The following is a 19585-nucleotide window of genomic DNA, read 5'->3' as shown; positions in this document are numbered from 1 at the left end:
GAGACAATTTCTTTGTTCTAAGCCAACCGATTTGTGGTCCTTTGTTATGGCAGCCCTGGCATACTAATAAAGGTACAGTCATGATTCCATGTTGCAGATAAAGCCACTGAGACACAAGGTCATCTGGCTAGCCAACAGACTGGGAGTTGAAGTCAGACAATCTAGCTCAAGAAACCGCACTTCTCATTCGGTTCTAAAACCAGGCCAATTACTGCAGAGATGGGTCCCAGTCAGTATTGCTCCTGAAAGTGTCTTTTGATCCTAAAGCCTGACCTTTGGCCAAAATAGAAAACTGCTATGTCCGGGGGTGACCACAGGCTGCCTGTCACACATGCAGCTACAGAATGGAACGTGTGACTAGCAGCAGGGAAACTGAATCTCCTCTACTATAAGGGCATTGCTAATGCTGGTTAATCATGTGGGTAAGTGATTCTCCTGATCAGCCCAATTAAACATGCTATTTAATACTTTGTAGCTTTAAAAAGATCGATTTCAATGAGTCATTCTAAATACTACCTGAAAATTTTAACCCTTTTCTTCAGCCCATACCTTGTTGATTTTATATTTCATTTAACTGGAAATAAAGCTGAAGTGTGATAAGTTCTACTACAGGTAATAGCTCAGGAAAGCCAAATACACAGAAGGAGAGAGAAAATTCGATCCCTGGCTTGGCAATAAAATCTCAGGAGGGGGCTAAGCATTAAATTAGGGAGAGTCATGTCACTCAGGCTTTGCTATATTAATCCAGGATAATCTCAGTCTTCAAGATTTCCATTATTTCCAACAAATAAACACAAAAGAACTTTCAGAATTTCATTTTCCTTTTTCTTCCCACCTCATATCTCTGCCATTCTCTCTCTCTAGTTCACTCACATGCACACACACAACCACTTCCAATAATACCCTCACTTCTAGATCTTGTTTGCTTTTGTCATTTCAGTGGTATTTCTAATAAGAGTAACACAGCCAATATTTACTGAATGCTTACTATATTGTCACTGCGTTAAGCACATGACATTCTTCAACTCATCGATCAACTCCTCTTTCCAGTAACTCTGCAATGTAGATATTATCATTTTCTGCACTCATAAGAAACCTGAGGCTCGGAGACATTAAACTACTTGCTCTTGGCCACATGGCTAAGTGGCAGAGCCAGGATTTGAACCTATGCCTGGCAGAGCCATCATCATTCCACTGTGTATCCCTGTACATCTGAAAGCTTGCATGGGATTTCCAACCAAGAATGAATGAAATACAAGAGAAGAGGCTTTTGTCATTGGGCTGTACACTGAGACATTTTCCAGGGTGGAAGAGGTTGTTGGATCACACACCCATCTCTTCAAGGGACTCCAAATACAGAGAGCTCAGGCTCTTGATTAGTCCCAGGTTTGGAGTCAACACATATAAGGTTGCGGTTTAAGGGCAAACAGCCCCGTAATCTGTCCAGATGCTGTCTGGGAGAGGAAACTTTATGAGAACTGAGAAAATATATGGGGAAAGTAAAGTGGGGCTTTCTAATAGCCTCCCCTGGGTCTCACTCTCAACGTCTCCATCACTGGGAGTAGTCTCCTATCTTATGGCTAGAAAATGTGGTTTTATAATATGAACCTAAAGGAGCCCAGAGAGGAAAGGGGACGACGGCAAAGGACATCAGCACCTTTACACGAGGCACATTTTAATATGCTTTCTTCAAAGTTTTCAATAAAGAGTTATAGAAGCTGAAGTTATTTTAAACTGGCTAAGTGCTTTACCTTTTAGGGCCTCGCTAGCTGAACATAAAAATACCAAAAAGTATGGAAACATTTCCACTTGCCAGCCTTCATTATGACCTTCAGAGTGACCCATCTTTAAGATGAGAAATGAGCGCTTTCATCTAGTATCTAAGATCAAAGTTGTGGCTCTTCACTCTTCTAAGTCTAAGTGCTACAAGTTGTCTATGTTCCCACTGAGAGAACACACTGCGTGTAATCAGCTATGCTGTTACTAAGCCCCACTGTCCCACAGGATACAACCTTATGCTGCAGTGGGTGACGGAGGATGGAGGTTATGGTGATGGGGAGGATAAAACCACAACAGACAGGGAAACTGAGTCTCCAGCCTGGCCATGCACCCTCATTTCATCAATGAGCAATCAGATAGCATACTGTCATTTGAAAACATTATACATCTCAAATGTAATTAAGAAATTTAGACTGGCATGAATATGTAATGTACACATTGCTCTGCAGATGCCTTTCTCGTCCGACAGGCTGGTGCTGACTTTAATTTGGAAGAAATCCATTTTCATACAAAGGTAACCAACAGTGACAGGAAATAGGAAGCCTACATCATTTATCTTCTATGAACTTAGAAAAAAAAATCAGTTAATTGCTTTTCTAGGATGCTATTTTGTGGAATCATGGTGCTTTATCTTTCTGCTCTTATTTATATATAAATGGTGATTTTAAAATGCCCATTGTGAAAATGCTAATTAATCAATACATCTTAAACTATTTTTAAAAAATATTTTATTTATTTATTCATGAGAGACACACACAGAGAGAGAGAGAGAGAGAGGCAGAGACATGGGCAGAGGGAGAAGCAGGCTCCATGCAGGGAGCCCGATGTGGGACTTGATCCTGGGACACTGGGATCATGCCCTGATCTGAAGGCAGACGCTCAACCACTGAGCCACCCAGGCATCCCCATCTTAAACTACTTAATTGCTTATTTTAACAAATAAAATTCTGACCAACCAAAAATGGTCTCTCTGTTCTTAGAGATGAATTATCAACCACTACAAAAACTCCTAGTATACATACTACAGTCTATTAATTGATATTCAAATTTAAGTGTCTCTTCCCTTATCACTGACTAAGCTGAGAGCAGCAGGCTCTGCTTTCCTTCCTTCCTTCCCTGGCTTTTCAGATATGTTCTATTCTCGGCCATCAGAGCCCCTCTGTAAGTGCGGTCTTAAATCACTGCTACTTATTAAATTAATAACAGAAACTAAAATGTATATGTTTTGGAATACCACTGAAGCTGAAACTTGCCAAACAAACTGATTTCATGGCCCATGAGACCCATATTCCCATATTTTGTCTCAACAGCACTGCATATTAAGCTTTTTTATAGGATTGTCCCATTTCTGCTTTTCTATATCACCTAGCACATACATGTGTATTTTTAAATTCTATAAAGTTTGAGGCCATATAAAGCACTCTCTTCAAATCTAAAATTATCATTTTAATAATTTCTTATTATTCCATGAGCCAAAGATAGGTACAGCATGAAGCTAATGATGCATAATCTTCAAGACCTCTTAAGCAAAGATTCCTCCAAGGCCCCAGGAGGGGCTCTAGCAATGAGTTAATACATTTTTTGTAAGAATTTCAAATATAATTTTCTAGTCCTTTTTTCCTGAAGAAAATCCTCAAGATGGTATATACTTTAGGTCCCACAAAACTTGTATCTGCCCCACTAGGTTAACAGCCCCCCGTGTCTGGATCTTGAATTACATGTGAAGGGCAAAACATTTATTTTGTGTGTGTATGTGAAACAAAAAATAATTTGCTTCAACTGGAAATAAGATTTACTGTGCCCTACTCTAGAATGTTCTAGAATGCATGCTGCAGTCCTTCTTATGTCCCTGTCTCTCATCTAACACTAGTCATCTTTCCCAGTGGCACTCCAGGGAAGGCTCACTTAATGAGGGATGGCATCAAGAATAAAAAACTCAGCTATAACAACAAAAATATGTTTTTCATTAAACACAAAACTGAGCAGGGAAAAACCAGCCAAGAGACAGGTGTATCAGTTAAAGAACTCCCTTGAGGTCTTTAACTTCCACATCAAATTGTACTGAATTTTTCCACACTAATTACCTATTATTGAAGACTAAAGAATTATAACAAATAATTTGCCAGGGCAGCTGATAGAGTGCAGATGTTGTAAGAAAAAAAAAAAGGAAGAATTTCTGAAGTATAAAATCAGGCGAAAGAGATCCACAAATTCTCAATTTTTTAAAACAACAGAATATTTTTCTACTACAAGGATTATGAAGGTGAGGAAATTTTCTAGGACTAAAAGGCAAATTTTAAATTTAGTTTGGACTGTATGTGAAAGAAACTGCAAATTAAAAGCTAAGGGCTAGAGTCTAATTTATTCAATTCATGTAAATTTCTTGCAGGCAGAGATCATATCGTAGATTTTTTTAAATTTTGCATATTACATTACACCTAATCATTGATTTGATTTCTTATGAGGACTATAGCTACACAATGCCATATGGCTATATTTGTATCTCCTTTGTCTTTACGTCATTTTTACCTAACACTTCCTTTACGCCCCCAAATCCCTCACATTGGCGTTAAGTTTTGCTGTACAGCTAACATCCTAGGAAACTAGAGTCAAGTCATGCAAAAGTTCCCATCAGGTCATTGCCTCTGTAGATTTCCCTAAAAAAATTCATTCCCTACCTCACTGGGAATTAATATTAGTACTAATCAAGAGGACATTTTCACCTAGGTACTGTGTAAAAAAAATAGGCATTAATATTTCTCGTTTGCCATGTTTGTTTTAGTCTCTCTGAAAAATAAAAGCAAATATTCCCTCAAAAATAACATTTAATTAGCCAATAAAATTTAGTTGCTATGCTATGATTGTGGATTTTATAGGGATGCCCTATAAATACTGAATGATATACCTGCAAAAAGGTATTTTTTAATCTCTTGGGAGTACTGTAAAACAAACAAGCAAGCAAAAAAAACTCTTTGAAAAGTCTGAAGGATGGGAAATATAACTGATAGATACTACCCTGCTGCTAACTGGGAAAGAATCTATTATAATGAACTTATTATAACACAGTGTGTGTTGCAAGATTCAAATTATCATATTTTCCATAATATGGAGTTTTTTGCTAATGTAAAGACTGTACTATCTTCCCTACCAAAAACAAAAAACCCAAAACAAAAACAAAAAAACAAATCCACCAATTAAAATTTTGTTCTGCAAACAACACTTCTTCCCTCTTTTCTATCAATGCATGATTGGCCTCTTTAAACTATTCAGTATAAAATGTTAGGAAGGGAGCAAGCTCACAGGCTCAATGTCATTACATGGGGGAAATGAAACACTTCCTGTATAAAAGCTCTAATTTTTCTCGGTATGACTTTCTATCTCAGGCATTTCCCTCTTTCTGTGATTACTGAACCGTAGTACAATGTGTCATTCCCAATCTGGGGTCTTGGAAGGGCGTCCTGAAAGTGTCCACGTTATTAATGGCATACCCAAAAGCCTAATGAAAACTGTACAGTTATCTACATAAGGCTGTACTGGCTATGAAAAACTGGCTTTTAACCAGGCTTTATCAGCTCATTGGGTTACAAAATAAATAAATAAATTACTAATAAATTTGAAGTTTCTTTGGCACATAAAAATCATTTTAACAAGGAATCAATTGGGATTAAAATTATAAAGGATTCCTGGGGATTACAGTCACCTCTGTTCAAGGATAAGCCATGTTTTATTTGCCAGGTCACTGGATGATGATAACACAAATCAAAGGACTTGATAAATTCAGTTTTATAAGGTGATATTAATACGTGTTTCCTGCAAATTTTTAAAAACATGAATGCTTGCGGAAGTTATATGTTGCTCCAATTAATTCCTGAGAATACTTTATGGGATCCATCATAAATGAATAATCAAAAGTGAATGTCACTTAATTTCCTCATTAGAACCTGCGTAAACATCTTGGATGTATCTTCTCTAAGGGCAATATGTTGATCTCCCAATTGGTGCACTGTGCTTTCTGAGGTAAGAGCTCAGCTCAGAAATTAAGTTCAGCCTTGTCAGACTCCCCACAAGAAATATCAAATCATTTGTTTTAGTTGGTCAGTAAATCAAATTAAGATACAAAGAATATGCTAGCTACAGTGTTACTCCATCTTTAAAAACAAATGTCAAAAAGAAAAAAAAAAACCTGAATATTTCCTAAGTCCAACGTTCTAGAATTCACATTTCATGTTACTTAATATACCACATCACAACAAAACAAAAAAAAATGTGCATGCATACTTTTTCCTATGCTTTTGACAACTGTCATCAATTTGGAATATAGTATGAAATGTGCTTCTCTAAACCAAGACTTCATTTTCCATCCAGATTTACTGTTCAAGTAGACTAGACTCTTTGCTACCTCTGTGATTATGAGATTTGCTTTATGAATTCTAATATTCCATACATCTAGCCTACACATTTTGTAATACAATAAATAAATACCTCAGATTAAATTCAAGAGGCAAATCAGAAGAATCTGAACTGAAAGATTTCACACACTTCATATAACCGAAGATCATTTTTACAGGGCAAGAAAAGTTCTTACTTGATTAACATCAATTAATCTGGATTTTAAGTTTATAATATAGATGGGACATACAATACACTCGAATATTCACCATATTCAATATTGAGTCATTTAATAATTACTTTAAAAATCATTGAGGTTTACTTTGTAAAGTTTGTCCTGGAATATTTCAAAACTGACAAAAATATTGAACTTCTGAACTCTTTCACATAAAAATTAACCTCTTTATATATGGCCTTTACAATACTTTTATTTCTACTATTTCATGTCAACACCAACTCATTCACACACACACACACAAAAAACCCTTGACCTATACTGAAGGAAATATTCTCTCCGGAACGAACATAGACATGTAACTGCATTATGTTAGAACTTAAAAAAAAAAAGGGTGATAACCAATCTGAGATTTTAAGAAATCATTGTTTATCTGTACATTCTGCTTTAGCAATTGCTACAAATCCTACCACATGAATCATTCACACACTGAAAATAAACATGGTAAGTAAATTTGTATCAAGTTATCACTGAGAATGACTCAGATGGTAGGTGGCATTGAATAGAGACTCACCTCTCCTTGTTTGGGGATGCTTAACTTGGAAAGTTTGGCCTTGGCTCTGGCAGACTCTGGCTTGGTGGCCGGGACTCCCCTGTATGAGGTGCAGTGCACACCCGTTTCTGTGGACGACTTAAGCTTTGGAGACTCGTCGGGAGCTTGATCTTGGCCATCCATCGGCCGCACATATGCAGTTGGTTTCTGCTGGACCAGGCTGGGTTTTGAAGCCAGGGATGGAGGAAAGTTCTGAACACAGTGTCCGCTGCTGCTATGCTTGGCTGCCATAGCAGGTGGCCTTTCCTGGGTCTGAAGACCCACCTCTACATTGCACACTTGTTTGGCTCGTGGCTGCTGTCTGCCAACACCATCTCCAAGCAAGGTCCTGAGAGAGCCTTGTTGTGCTGAGTTGGAAGAAGAAGAAGAAGAAGAGGAAGATGAGGATGAGGGGCTCAACACAGACTGGTTAGGTTTTTTATTATGGTTCTTTGGGTTAGCAGAGCGGTTCAAATCAAGCAACCTGTGTCCGTGCTTACTTGCTCTCTGTTGGCCATCTGATGGCGGATGCCCGGCCTTCTGCCAGCCCATGGTGCCTCTCTTACTCTGCTGCACGGGGACAGCTGCTGGTGTGGAAGAAGCAGTGGTACAGACAGATGAGGGCTGGGCCTGGGCTCTTGAATCTGCAGCAAAATGTTCATCGATCTTGTTCACGGGAGCCTGAGGAACCCCAGGTTTGGGAACGCCGACAAGATGACTCTGATTAGATCGATCAGTTAAAAAGTCTTTCATTTCATCGTAATTGCCTAAAGTATTCTGGATCCGGTTGGAGAGCTCATCCCCCTTGTTAGTCTGGAGAAAGAAAAACACAGTAAGCACCTTGTTGTTAGAGACAAGGGAAATACAGGAAACAATGGAGAGGTGCCTTGATGGCTCATAGAGTCAGGGCTGTCACATTCAGAATGAGAGCTGGGAGGTGAAATCAAAATCGTCTCAGAAATCCATCTACGCTGCATGGCACCAGAACCAGGAAGCCACTAAGAGCCTTAGACTACACCAAAAGGGAATCTATCCTTGGTGGTATGATGCAGCAATGGAAATCAGGATTAAGGCTTTCCAGGATTGGGTTTTCTTTGCTTTTTTAGAGTCCCTTAGAAACTTTTCTTGAAAATTCAAATTGGGCTCAAATTGTTCTGCTGCCAATTTCTAAATATATCATATTCTTGTCAGAAACCCAGAGTGACAGGCAAAAGAAGTCAGCATAAAGCTTAAAAATGAACACGGGCTAAATGTGCAAGAGGCCAACTATCCACAGTTCCGTGCAGGCCTCAGATATTAGTGAAATCTTGGAAGACCTTGCATTTTGGCAGAGTTTGTATCTCTGGCCTTTGGTGTAAATAAGAAACAATCCAGCCATTTTTTTTTTCTCATTATCTTATCAGGTAGCCTGATCACAGCATAACCTATGTGTGGCAAATATGTTACCCAACCTCTTTTTATTTCCTATAGCTTAGAAGGAAAAACATTACAAGTGGCATTAACTTTGAAAATCAATGCAGAAATGAAATCCATACTATTGATAAAATTCACAGCAAGCAGCTCTCACCATTACATTTTACTGAGGAAACAGGCAGTCAAGTCATGTGAACTAGACACCAAGATTTGTGGGAAAAGACCTCATTCTGAGAGGCAGAGCTGTCTTCTTGGGCTGAACAGGCAGAGAACAAGCGGGAGTTTGGTTGGTCAACTCTTCGAGGAGAGACTGCCATCACAGGGGTAGAGGTACAAGTCGGGGAGAAGATGAATTGAAAATCATCTACCTTATAAGGTTCACTGAAGAGGGAGTAACTCGAATTAAATGTGCCATCATCCTGCTGTGTTTCCTGATTTCTTCTCTCTCGTTCCTTCCTTCGTAACACATTTCTATCTGGTTCATAGACGCTGCATCAGGAGAAAGAAAAGAGAACAACCACACAGGAAAAAGTTAAAGGCTAAAACCCTGTGGAACATTCCCCTGAGTGCAAAAGTCTGGTTCATGGATAGACAGCCGTGACAAGGAGAACAAGGATCAGATTAGACACCCAGCAGTAGGAGCTTGGGTGTCTGATAATTACATTCTTCAGGGGTAAAAAAAAAAAATCCTTAGGGCAAGTTCCAACCAGTACTAGTCCTCTCTGCCTGATATCTAAGACAGGAAATATCTAAGCAGCTTTGACAGGAGAAGACTAAAAGTAATCTTAAGGCAGACAGTAATTACAGTGATGTGTAAATAGAAATTACGAGCATATTTCCTCTTATGACATAGCCTCTGAATGTTCTATGGGAATGCTCCTGTTCTTGTCTTTCTTTTCCTTTTTTTTTTTTTTTTGTATGGCTGTGTTTCTGTAGTGATTCTTTCATTAACTAGCTCCCTAAAGAGCTGTTAAAACTCCATGCTGCAATGGTTTTCACAGTTATGAGCCTTCTTCTGATCTCTGTTAATCAGTCAAGTCGTCAAACTACTACTGAATCAATTCTTCCTTCTGATATATTTGACACTATCACTCCTCCTAACTATGAAAAATGTGCCAGGAGTAAGGGGTGCAGGCAACGCAGGGAGAGAACGGAAATTGAATTATGGTGTGTCATCAAGGATCTCAGCCTTTTTTGTTAAAGAAAATTAATATCTATTCTCCCAAAATACAATTATGAAGTGACCAGACACCAGATAACTGGGAGGACTAAGGGAGAAATAGTGTTCCTTCCCCCTCATAAGGAGAAAATAGAGAGGCTAATTCAACTAATAATAAGGAAGTGACCCATTTACTGAAGGAAGGAAATACACTTGTTTTTTTTTTTTTTTTCAGCTCAGTATATAAAGAAATCTGGCCTCAGTGGAGAACTGACATGTCCCTCAGAATGTGCCCTGTCTTCATTTCCTAGCTGAAGCATTTGGTTTAACTGACCTTGTTTTCCTTTGAGCTCCCACTTGGTCTAAGACTCAGATGCCTGAGCTGGGAGCCAGGACAACTACCTACTAACCGGTTCTCCCATAACCAGCGACTTGATGATGGAAGAGCCACACAAACTCTCTCACTCCAGTGTCTTCATTATAAAACAGGGATTCTTCATGGCGTTGTAAGGTTTCAATGTGAAGATAATGCACAAAATGGCTTTAGAATAGCTTTAGGTGCCCAAACTCCAATGTATTGCTTTTAAATGTTGTTAATAATGAAAGAATCCATGAGTTTACAGAAACATATGAAAAGAGAGAGATTCTTTTTTGTCTTGTTTTGTTTTAGCCAAATTGCTATCTTGAGTATAAGAGAGAATATTGTGTCATGTGGCTGTAGAGGACACAAATAAAATGATCATAAAATAAATACTGCTTATCCTTCTAGCTATAACCAGGTGAACAGAATATACTTTAAATTGCTAAGGGGCAATGCTTCCAGCAAGGCTGTGAGAACACCTAAGGCATTCCATTTAAATTTAAGATTAGGGAATGTTAAAATACCCAGAACGTGTCACCTATTAGCATTTTAATTCATCTTTAGCACGTTACCCAAAGTTATTAGATTGGGGAGTCTAACCAGTGACCTTCACATTAACGGAGGCTGCAGCCACAGCCTTACCAACTGAGAGGCTCACTGCTCCAACATAGCCATCACTAAGAACACTCTGGGCAGCTATGGTCATAGTGACTAGTGTAAGATGAAAACGACACTCTTATTCACAGAACCAAACTTCCAGTTCAAATAAGAGGCTGTGATTGTCCTGCCCTGCTTGTGGATGTTTGCAATATGAAACCCCAGCTTTCACGAACATTCCATGGATTTCAAATGGAGACTGACCCATGCTGTGGATGGAGATGAAGTAAGCTTTAACCACGAAGTGAATCCGAGTTTTACTATGAACTTGCTAACTTTGGGACCAATACCAGCATCTGCAGTCAGAAATACAAGCTTGCATTGCATGCACTGCACTTCTTCCCCTCTCCAGCATGTCCACACATCTGTGAAGCACCAACTGTGCAGAACTCCATGCACAGAGACTTCCACAAACATGCTCACTGCCCTCAGGGCAAGTCAAACCAACCACACGCACGAGACTGGTGTGATGCATGAAGTGGCCTTATGTGACATGGGGCAGGCAGGTGGTCATTTAGAATGATTTCAGGGCTCCTAAGAGGCCCCCATGCCCAAAATAATACCTCCTGCATCTGCTGGCGGAAGACTGAAATTCCACAACTAGAGAGTCATTCCTCTGGTTTAAGATGTCTTCACCCCTGTAAAAAATGTAGACACCACAAGAAGAGGAAACACTTTAACCAATCAGCCCTTGGTATCTGGGTGTGCATGAGTTTCCAAGGGGAAAGGGCAGAGGACATAGGGGCCCAAAGGGGGTCCAAATAGGAGGTATAACAAAAAAGGGAGGGACAGCATAGAGTATAGCAATGAAAACAAATTTATAAACTATCTACTTTGCAACCTGGTTTAGATGTTTAGCATTAGGCTAAAAGCCATAGTCAATCAGGCAGCTATCAGACTTGCTGCATTCAGGGTCAGGGAGTAAGAATCACTTCAAAATATGGAGAAGCTGGAGGTGAGAGGCAAGCTGCTCCTCTTTAACTAAATCTGCCTATTCCATAATCCATTTAAAGATAACCAAAAGCACTTCAAGATGCACATCTGGGCTGGCTAACGTTCCCTAATGAGGTTCGGCTTGCACACCCAGCCTATGCCTTCTCATACTAAGAAGGACTGAACACCCTCAGGATCACCTACACACAGCCTGCTAATAGAAATGCACTTGCCATCTTTTATGGCACTGCCATGATGCTTGTGACATGCAGTAACCTCCATGCCACTAAGATGAAACCAGAATGACCAAAAAATTACAATCATCCCCACCTTCTCCAGAAGAGCACAAAAAAAAACCCAAAAGGAAAGCCAATACTTCTTCAGTGCCTTCCTTTTGGTTTTTCTTCTTCTTTGGAAGGCAGCTCTGTTGCTTCTACTGAGCATTCAACACTTCCTAAAGGTGACCCATCTGACTCCACCTCCTTCACTAGAACCACAACCCCCACCTGTCTTGTCAGGCCTTGGAAGCTAAAATGTCACCTGCTTAAAGCAAATGTCATTGTAGAGAAAGTCTGGACTTGCCACCCCCCATCTTTCTCTAAACGTCTGAACTCTTATCTCTTCTACCAACGCTAAATGTTTTAACTCATAAAGACAGTATCTTCTCAACAGTGAGTCCACCACTCCACTAATTACCAGTGAAATCTGTGCAGGTACTTACAACTCCAGAGAGTGCCTTTCTCTTGATCTCTCACCATTAAAACTCAGTTCTCTTCCCTCCTCTGTCATTCAAGCAATGTAAAGATCATGCCATTTGCTTTAGAAGCAAAGGAACCTTTCCCTTGACATGCTGAAAAGTCAGGTCAGCTTCCCTGGGGAATGTCTGACTAAAGTTATAGAGAATTCTGATTCCTGGCATGCTGATACATACATTAGACTCAGTAAAAGCCTCATGTTATGAGCTGTGTTGGTTTGTTTTGGAGTTTTTTTGTTGTTTTGTTTTTTGTTTTTTGTTTTTTTGGTGACTAGCAGATGGTGAAATCTCTGTAAAGTTATTCCTTATTTCCATGAAAATTATAAGAATCACACTCCTCAAATGTATGTCACCAAATGTATTTATTTATTTTGTATGAAAGTGGAGGCAGCCAACTGCTACAATATTATTTATTATTTATTGCAGATGCATAACATTCCCAGAAAATGAGCCTTTTTAATCAACTCCTTTTAAAAGACCTATTTATTTTTAGAATTAAAAAACAGCCAATGAAAACTATAGTAAAAACATTTCTGATAATTTCCCTTTATTTGCTTTTAATCTATAAAATGAGGTAAGTAAGTGTAAGGTTCAGGCCAAAGCCAATTATGCTGAGTAGATAGGAATAGAAATTCAAACATGAAATTATCGCCATTTCCAAAATTAATGTATTCTGGATCATATGGTAACAGTATGAAACCAAATAATAGTAATACCTTTGAATCTAATGGCTTCTCCCTTCTACTAAGCTCAAAACATCCCACACACAGGTCCCTTACTTATCCTTACAATGTCCCTTGAAGAAAGAAAACGATGGTGGCTATCACTGCTGGGATAACTTTTCTAAAGATCAAAGACTTTGATCTTTAAGACTTTGATAATCAAAACAATGTCATAAAGAAGACATCATGTAGAAGGAACAGCAGTGTCAATCCATGGATGAGGAGCTACCTGGGAGCAAGAGGTGGACATGCTTCCTAAACCCTGATGTCTACAAGCCAAGTATTAATAAATAGTGAATGTGAACCTCACAAAAGCAAAACAGGGCAAATGAAACATAGGGAAGCTACTTTCCATTCAGAAAGAACTAAAAGGAGAATTCTGGAATTAAGGCTAAGTTGTTAAATTTTTTTATAGTCCACAAAAGACAAAAATCAGTTTCTTTCCACAGTACACGCGATAAAAGGATATCCATGTAATACAGAATAGTGAACTAGAGCACAGATGAGCCAATTTAGAAATTACAGACTCTGAAGTAATAAGGCAGCTTGGGCTGCTGGTATCACTAGTTGCATCAAATCCTACCCATCCCTTAGCCTGCTCTTGTCTCTGCCTAAGCAGCCCTCCTGGAGGGAGAGGTGGTGGAGCTGGTGGAGCCACCCACTCAGCTGAGCCCAGGTTTGACCCAGAAGGCCCAGCTGGCCAGGAGGGACTGCTCTCCTCCCTCTGGCACTGATTCATATGCAGCCTGTTTATATCTGAACATTTGCTGCAGACAAACTGCATTTCCCATGGAGAACGCTATCAGCCAAGGGCATACATAGCTAATCCCACTCCTCGATGAGAGTCATCAAACTGTTTTGTTCTTTAAAAAACAAAACAAAACAAAACAAAAAAACATTATCTTATCTACTGGTATGTCACCAGAGTTGAGGGCTGGAAAACAAGTAAATTCAAGGAGAAGAGAGAGAACGACCTCTCACCAATCTTTTGAAGAAAGTTCTCATGTTCTCTATGGTTAAAATCTACTGTCCTCTTACACAGCAGAAACACAACTCACTTTAGTCCAAAAGTATTTTTCTGAAAGCCATGGTGCTAGGTCCAAGGGAGACAACTAGGGCTGTGACTGGCCTTTCCTTGTTACTGTGAAGCCAATGGTTCAGGAGATGGGGAGAAGAGGGAAGTGGCCCATTTAAAGCAGAGCATGTTGACATCATGTGTTTGGGGCATCAGAGAAGGAAGCACAGGGAATCTGGAGTGCTTCCTGCAAAAGACTGCCTTTGAGCCGGGTCTTAAGAAAAGGGTGGGTAATACATGTGAAGAATCTGCCTGGACTCATTCTCTCAGAGGAAAGCAGGATCAAGAGATGGTGAGAGACCTATTCGTGATGATGTTATTCAAACACCCAGGTTCAAATGTGCTTCTAAATTGTATTTTATTTTTGAAGCACTGTGGTAAAGATGCAGATGGGCAAAATGTGGCATCTAGAAGGGTGGAAAGTCGTCTCTTTGTAAACATTGGAAGTCAAGGCAGTCTAATGTGGTAAAGTAGTAGCACCAAATGAATCCTCTTCTGTCTTTGATTACGGTGGATTTGAAAGGTACTGTTATATATATATAGTACTGTTATATATATATATATATATATATATATATATATATATATATATATATAGTGCCCTGTTAATGCACTATAAAGCATCTTAATTAGGGATGCCTGGGTGGCTCAGCGGTTGAGCATCTGCCTACAGCTCAGAGCGTGGTCCTGGAGTCCTGGGATCGAGTCCCACATCGGGGTCCCTGCATGGAGCCTGCTTCTCCTTCTGCCTATGTTAGTCTCTCTCTCTCTTTCTCTGTGTCTCTCATGAATAAATAAAATCTTTTTTTTAAAGCATCTTAAAAAAAAAAAAAAAAAAAAAAAGAAAAGGGTGGGTAGAGGAGAATGAAGGGAAGAAGGGCTTAAAAGTACATGATACACAAATTACTACTAGGCAACCTTTGAGAGGATGTGGAGGAGGTGACCTCTGCCCTGCCCACACCATCCTAGTTCTTTAACCTGCTGGAATTCCACATTTAAAGCTTCATTTGTTTGGTGAGCTCCACCGCCACCCTGTTGTTGCTACCTTACCCTAAATGAGTTTAATCTGATCCCTTCCTGGAGCAGGTCTGGTTTGGAGTAAATAAATGAAGGGTGGACACAAGGAAAAATAAAAGACACACTGTCTCTTTCTTTACGGTTTGCATCAGGACTGGCCTTGAACACCTTGACCACAGAGAAGATAACCTTTTCAGTCATGGGACCCTCAAAGCCCTTGCACAACACACTAACCTTCCCCTAGAGTGCACTGGCAGCCACAGGGGCAAACACAAGAGAAGACACCAAGTAGAGAGAATGTTTTGCAGAAACTCTCCTGTTCTTTGGAGTAGCAATGTCAACAACTTTGTATAATTAAAGAAACTTAATCAAACACTGCAAAATTATAACAATTGCTTTAAACTTTATGAGTCAAACTATCATCTCTTGTTATTTATAAAGCAAATGATAAAATATCAGTAATCCCTTAAGTCAAAGAAAAGCAAGACTGTTAAAGTATACTTGCAAATTCCTTCCTTAATCTACAGACAGAGCTGGGAGACTGAGAGGCAGGAAGGTGGTCAGAGAATGAGCAGGTGTGAGAAGTGAGTCAGATAGAGAGAAGGTGGGTTGGAATCAGAGCTGGGTAAAGAGGCAAAGATTCCCCAACCGGAGTCCTTCAAGGTCCTGAACTGTTGTAGCCATGGTACTGGTGCTGGGGGTGTGGGGTAGGGATGGGGAGGGTAATAGTGGTAGGGATGGTGATGATGGAGGTGGGGGTGGGGATGAGGAGACAGGGCATGGGGGTGATGGAGGTAATGGTGGGGATGATGGAGGTAAGGGTGGGGATGAGGAGGCAGGGGGTAGGGGTGATGGAGGTAATGGTGGGGATGATGAGTGTGGGGTGGGGATGAGGAGGTAGGGGATGGAGGTGATGGAGGTAATGGTGGTGATGATGGAGGTGAGGGTGGGGATGAGGATGTAGGGGGTGGGGGTGATGGTAGTAATGATGGGGGTAGGGTGGGGATGAGGAGGTAGGGAGCAGGTGTGATGGAGGTAATGGCAGTGACGATGGGGATGGGGGTGGGGATGAGGACATAGGGGATGGAGGTAATGGTGGTGATGATGGGGCTGAGGATAAAGGGGGTGGGGGTGGCATTAAGAGGAGTTGGGGGAAGTGGGAAGGGGTGGGGTGTTGGCAGGGTTGATAATGTTTGGGGGGTAATGGAAATGACAGGAGTGATGGTGGTGGTAAGAGTGGTAGTGGTGAAGTGGTGGGAAGAGGGGTTGGAGAGTGGTGGGAAGGGGTGATGGTGATGAGAAGAGTGGTGAGGTTGGTAGTTAAAGATCTGCTGAGGAGTGAGGACTGGTCAACGGCCCATATAACCCTTAAATCCTGAAGAACAGCACTCTGTCTTGCTCACTTATACTAGGCTTTTCTTGGAGAGCCAAGTAATTCCCTTCTCACATCTCTTGATTCCATTTTCCCCCCAAGAGCATTACACTACTGGCTTTGCCATCAGCTTTATAAGTATGATCCCCAAAATTATTTCGACAACAAGTACCTTGGAAAGGTCAGTCCAACCTTACTTGTTTGTCTCGGATCACAAAGGTGATCTCAATCTTAATTCAATCTTGAAACCCTCTAAGAGCATTCACAGATCTCTGCCTCAGCACTGCCGATCTATTCTACAAGAATGGGAAAAAAAATTGAGAGTGGTTTGGGCCATAATCACTTGTCCCGTACCACAGCTTTGGTGAAACTAGGAAAACAGAAGGGAGTCACAAAATAATGAACACTCATAGACAAATTGAGCCCATAAATATTCCAAAGAAAAATGGCCTTTTGGGATAATCTGTAACATCTTCCCAAGCCCATCAGGCCCATATTAAATTTTGCTAATAACAGCAACCCTTTACTATTACTGAAGCACTTTACATGCATTATTTCACTGAGTGGTTTTGAAAACCCTAAGAGACATTATCCCCATCTACCAGTGAAGAAACAAGAGGCTCTGAGGTTAACTAACTCGTACAAGTCTCATAGCCGGTGAGCGACAATGCTGGGGTCTGAAGCCAGGCAGTCTGGCACCAGAAACCGAATTCTTAGACTCTGCTCTGCTGGCTCCCTGGGGAATCTGCTCACTGACAGGCTTTGACAAATGGCATCCCCATCTTTTGCTAGTAAATGCCAGGCAGAAGGGTATTAATTTTCAGATCATGACAATTTCAGTTCATTCTTCTAAGATCTGCTAAGTCTCTTTAGTTGGAAAGTGTTAACTTCAAGAATTCTTCTAAAACTTATATAAGTGGGATAAGCAATTCAACTGAGTCAGCACTAGCAATTAATACTCCAGTATTAAAAAAATACTCCAGTATTAGTTCTGTACAGTGAGTTCCTTAAAAATTATGGAATACCATAATTACACTTACAAAGACAAGACACTTCTGCAATATGGTGCTGGACATTTGTCAGTTCTATACTGATCATTTAGTTAGTCCTAACTCCATTTCTCAGTGGAAATGATGACTGTTTCAACTCTCTCTTGTAAATAGCCCCCAGTGAGTTCTTAGAGAGATGACAGATAAATGACAGCTTTGCATTTCCAAGGGTTAAACGCTTTTCCTGAGGGATCTTAAAGTCTTCGTGGCATGAGAACAAGTGTCAGGTTCTAATGGAATTGTTCCATTATAAATAAACCACCAGGTTGTATGACAAGCAGCTTTCCAAGAGGCTTTCCACATAGCATAGTATAAACAGAGAAGTTAATTTGAGTTTCTTAACAGGACCTTTTTTCCTTTACAATATAAAAGTGCCTTAGGATGAAGCAATTACTCTGATTTACCATCTTCTCCTTGTTAGAATATAAAGATGCAGTGGAGCTTCACAAAAGCAGTAGTAACTTAACCAAACAAGACCCACCTATATAGTCCCTACTATGCTATTTCAAAGAGCTCACTTCTAGCCAGCAGCAGCACAGAGCTGCCATCAATCACGGTGTCCGTTATTAGAAGGACACTCACTCCCAAGACTTTCAATAAAGTACTTTCCTCCACCACATATTCAGTTAAATTTCATTTTCACTTTGCAGCATCAGTTTCTAAACTTATATTCCTAGGAATTTTAAAACCATATGCAAGAAGTCATATTTAATAGCGTGCTTATGTTTTAACTATGATGTCCTTCCATACCCTCCCTTTGTGGCCACTCAGGGTCATGGATGTGATACTCTGCACTAAACTAGAGGACAGAACGGTGGCCGTGTCCTCTCATATAACTTCCTGATATTGGCTGGGTCCACTTTCTGGACACAGAAAAGACCCTGAACATCAGCCATTAAAGAATGGCTCCTGTTCTCCCTGAATCCAACTGTTCAACTTCTTTTCCTCCCAGAACCATTAATGACCCACACTATCTGGTTGAAATAGGATTTCTGAAAAGGAGTTAAGAGTTAACTTGAGCTACTTTCATCTGTTGAACTGAATTAATTTACCTGTGAGGTACAGAACTAACCCCAGGCTAGAATGCAAGCAAATACAGCTAACTTTAAGGAAAGAAAGAATTAAAGGAATAGGCATGTCCTCAAATACCTTCTGGTGTGGAAGCAATCTGACAGACCAACCATTAGAGTCTTCCACGTAGGAAATACAAATGGCAAAGACTATCATAGACCCAATAATTTATCTGAAAGGGAGAGAGATCCTATTTTGAAGATGAGAATGGCCTATTTTAGTACAGGGCAGTTTATCGGCTGAGCTAGAAGTCTTAGTGGGTAAAGGGAAGAGGGAAGAGGAAAATACGATGGAAATCCTCAGTGTCAGAATAAGAACAGAGAACCACTGAGAGGATGCAGCCTCTATGTCATCAGGATTGCAGGTCTGGGGTATGAGACATGGGCTCTGTTCCTCGGTCACAGGGAAACAGAAGGTAATGGGCAGATGCTCTCTCAACTTCTCATCCTCCAATCTTTCTCACCTCACCTGCCACCTCAGGCCTCACATCCTTTTCTGGATTCCCCTACTCCTCACTCCTCTTTCCTCCTTCCCAGGCTAATTCTCCCATTTGAACACTGAAGCCTACTGCCCCCAACCTGCCTTCTACAGATGCCACTTTCTCGTACTTAGTCGCCATCTTGGTCTCCCCTGGGATTTTTTCCATCAGCTAATGAACTCATTCAAGTCCCTCCTATCTTCTAAAAAAGAAAATGACAAGTCCTCCCTGACCCTCTGCCCCCTTCTGGCTGTTGCTCTCCATCAGCCACTGTTTTCTGCAGAGCCATCCACACTTGCTCTCTCTCCAATTTTTGGTTTTCCTAAACCCATGTGATTTGGTTCTGTTCTTCACAGCAAGGTCACAACTTCCTCACTAGGCAATCAATGGATACTTTTCACTCTACAACCTCCCACACAGCTACTATTGCCTTTTGAGAAGCTTTCTTCCCTACACTCTATGGAAATATATACTCGTAATTCACCTCCTGCCTTTAGGGCTACTCTTGAATGTGCTATGCTTGTCTCTACTCTTTTGTCACTCCTTTAGAATTTGTTGCCACTTAAGATCTGGGCAAGACCTTTTGTCT

The 19585-nt window shown here is 40.4% G+C and overlaps 1 protein-coding gene across 3 annotated transcripts in view; it reads right to left on the bottom strand.

Moving 5' to 3' along the window:
- Positions 1 to 19585, bottom strand: part of AFF3 (ALF transcription elongation factor 3) — a 521186-nt gene that overhangs the window by 422468 nt on the left and 79133 nt on the right. For all 3 annotated transcript variants that reach the window (XM_055329104.1, XM_055329106.1, XM_055329107.1), the window contains exons 2-4: positions 8717 to 8837; positions 7436 to 7748; positions 6918 to 7303 (exon numbers count right to left, since the gene is read on the bottom strand). In XM_055329104.1, coding sequence (XP_055185079.1) covers positions 6918 to 7303; positions 7436 to 7748; positions 8717 to 8837 — 820 coding nt within the window. The remainder of the gene's footprint in view (positions 1 to 6917; positions 7304 to 7435; positions 7749 to 8716; positions 8838 to 19585) is intronic.

Source organism: Nyctereutes procyonoides, unplaced genomic scaffold (genome assembly GCF_905146905.1).
Source record: "Nyctereutes procyonoides isolate TBG_1078 unplaced genomic scaffold, NYPRO_anot_genome, whole genome shotgun sequence".
In the NCBI taxonomy this organism is placed as follows: Eukaryota; Metazoa; Chordata; class Mammalia; order Carnivora; family Canidae; genus Nyctereutes; species Nyctereutes procyonoides.
This window is presented reverse-complemented; position numbering and strand designations above follow the sequence as displayed.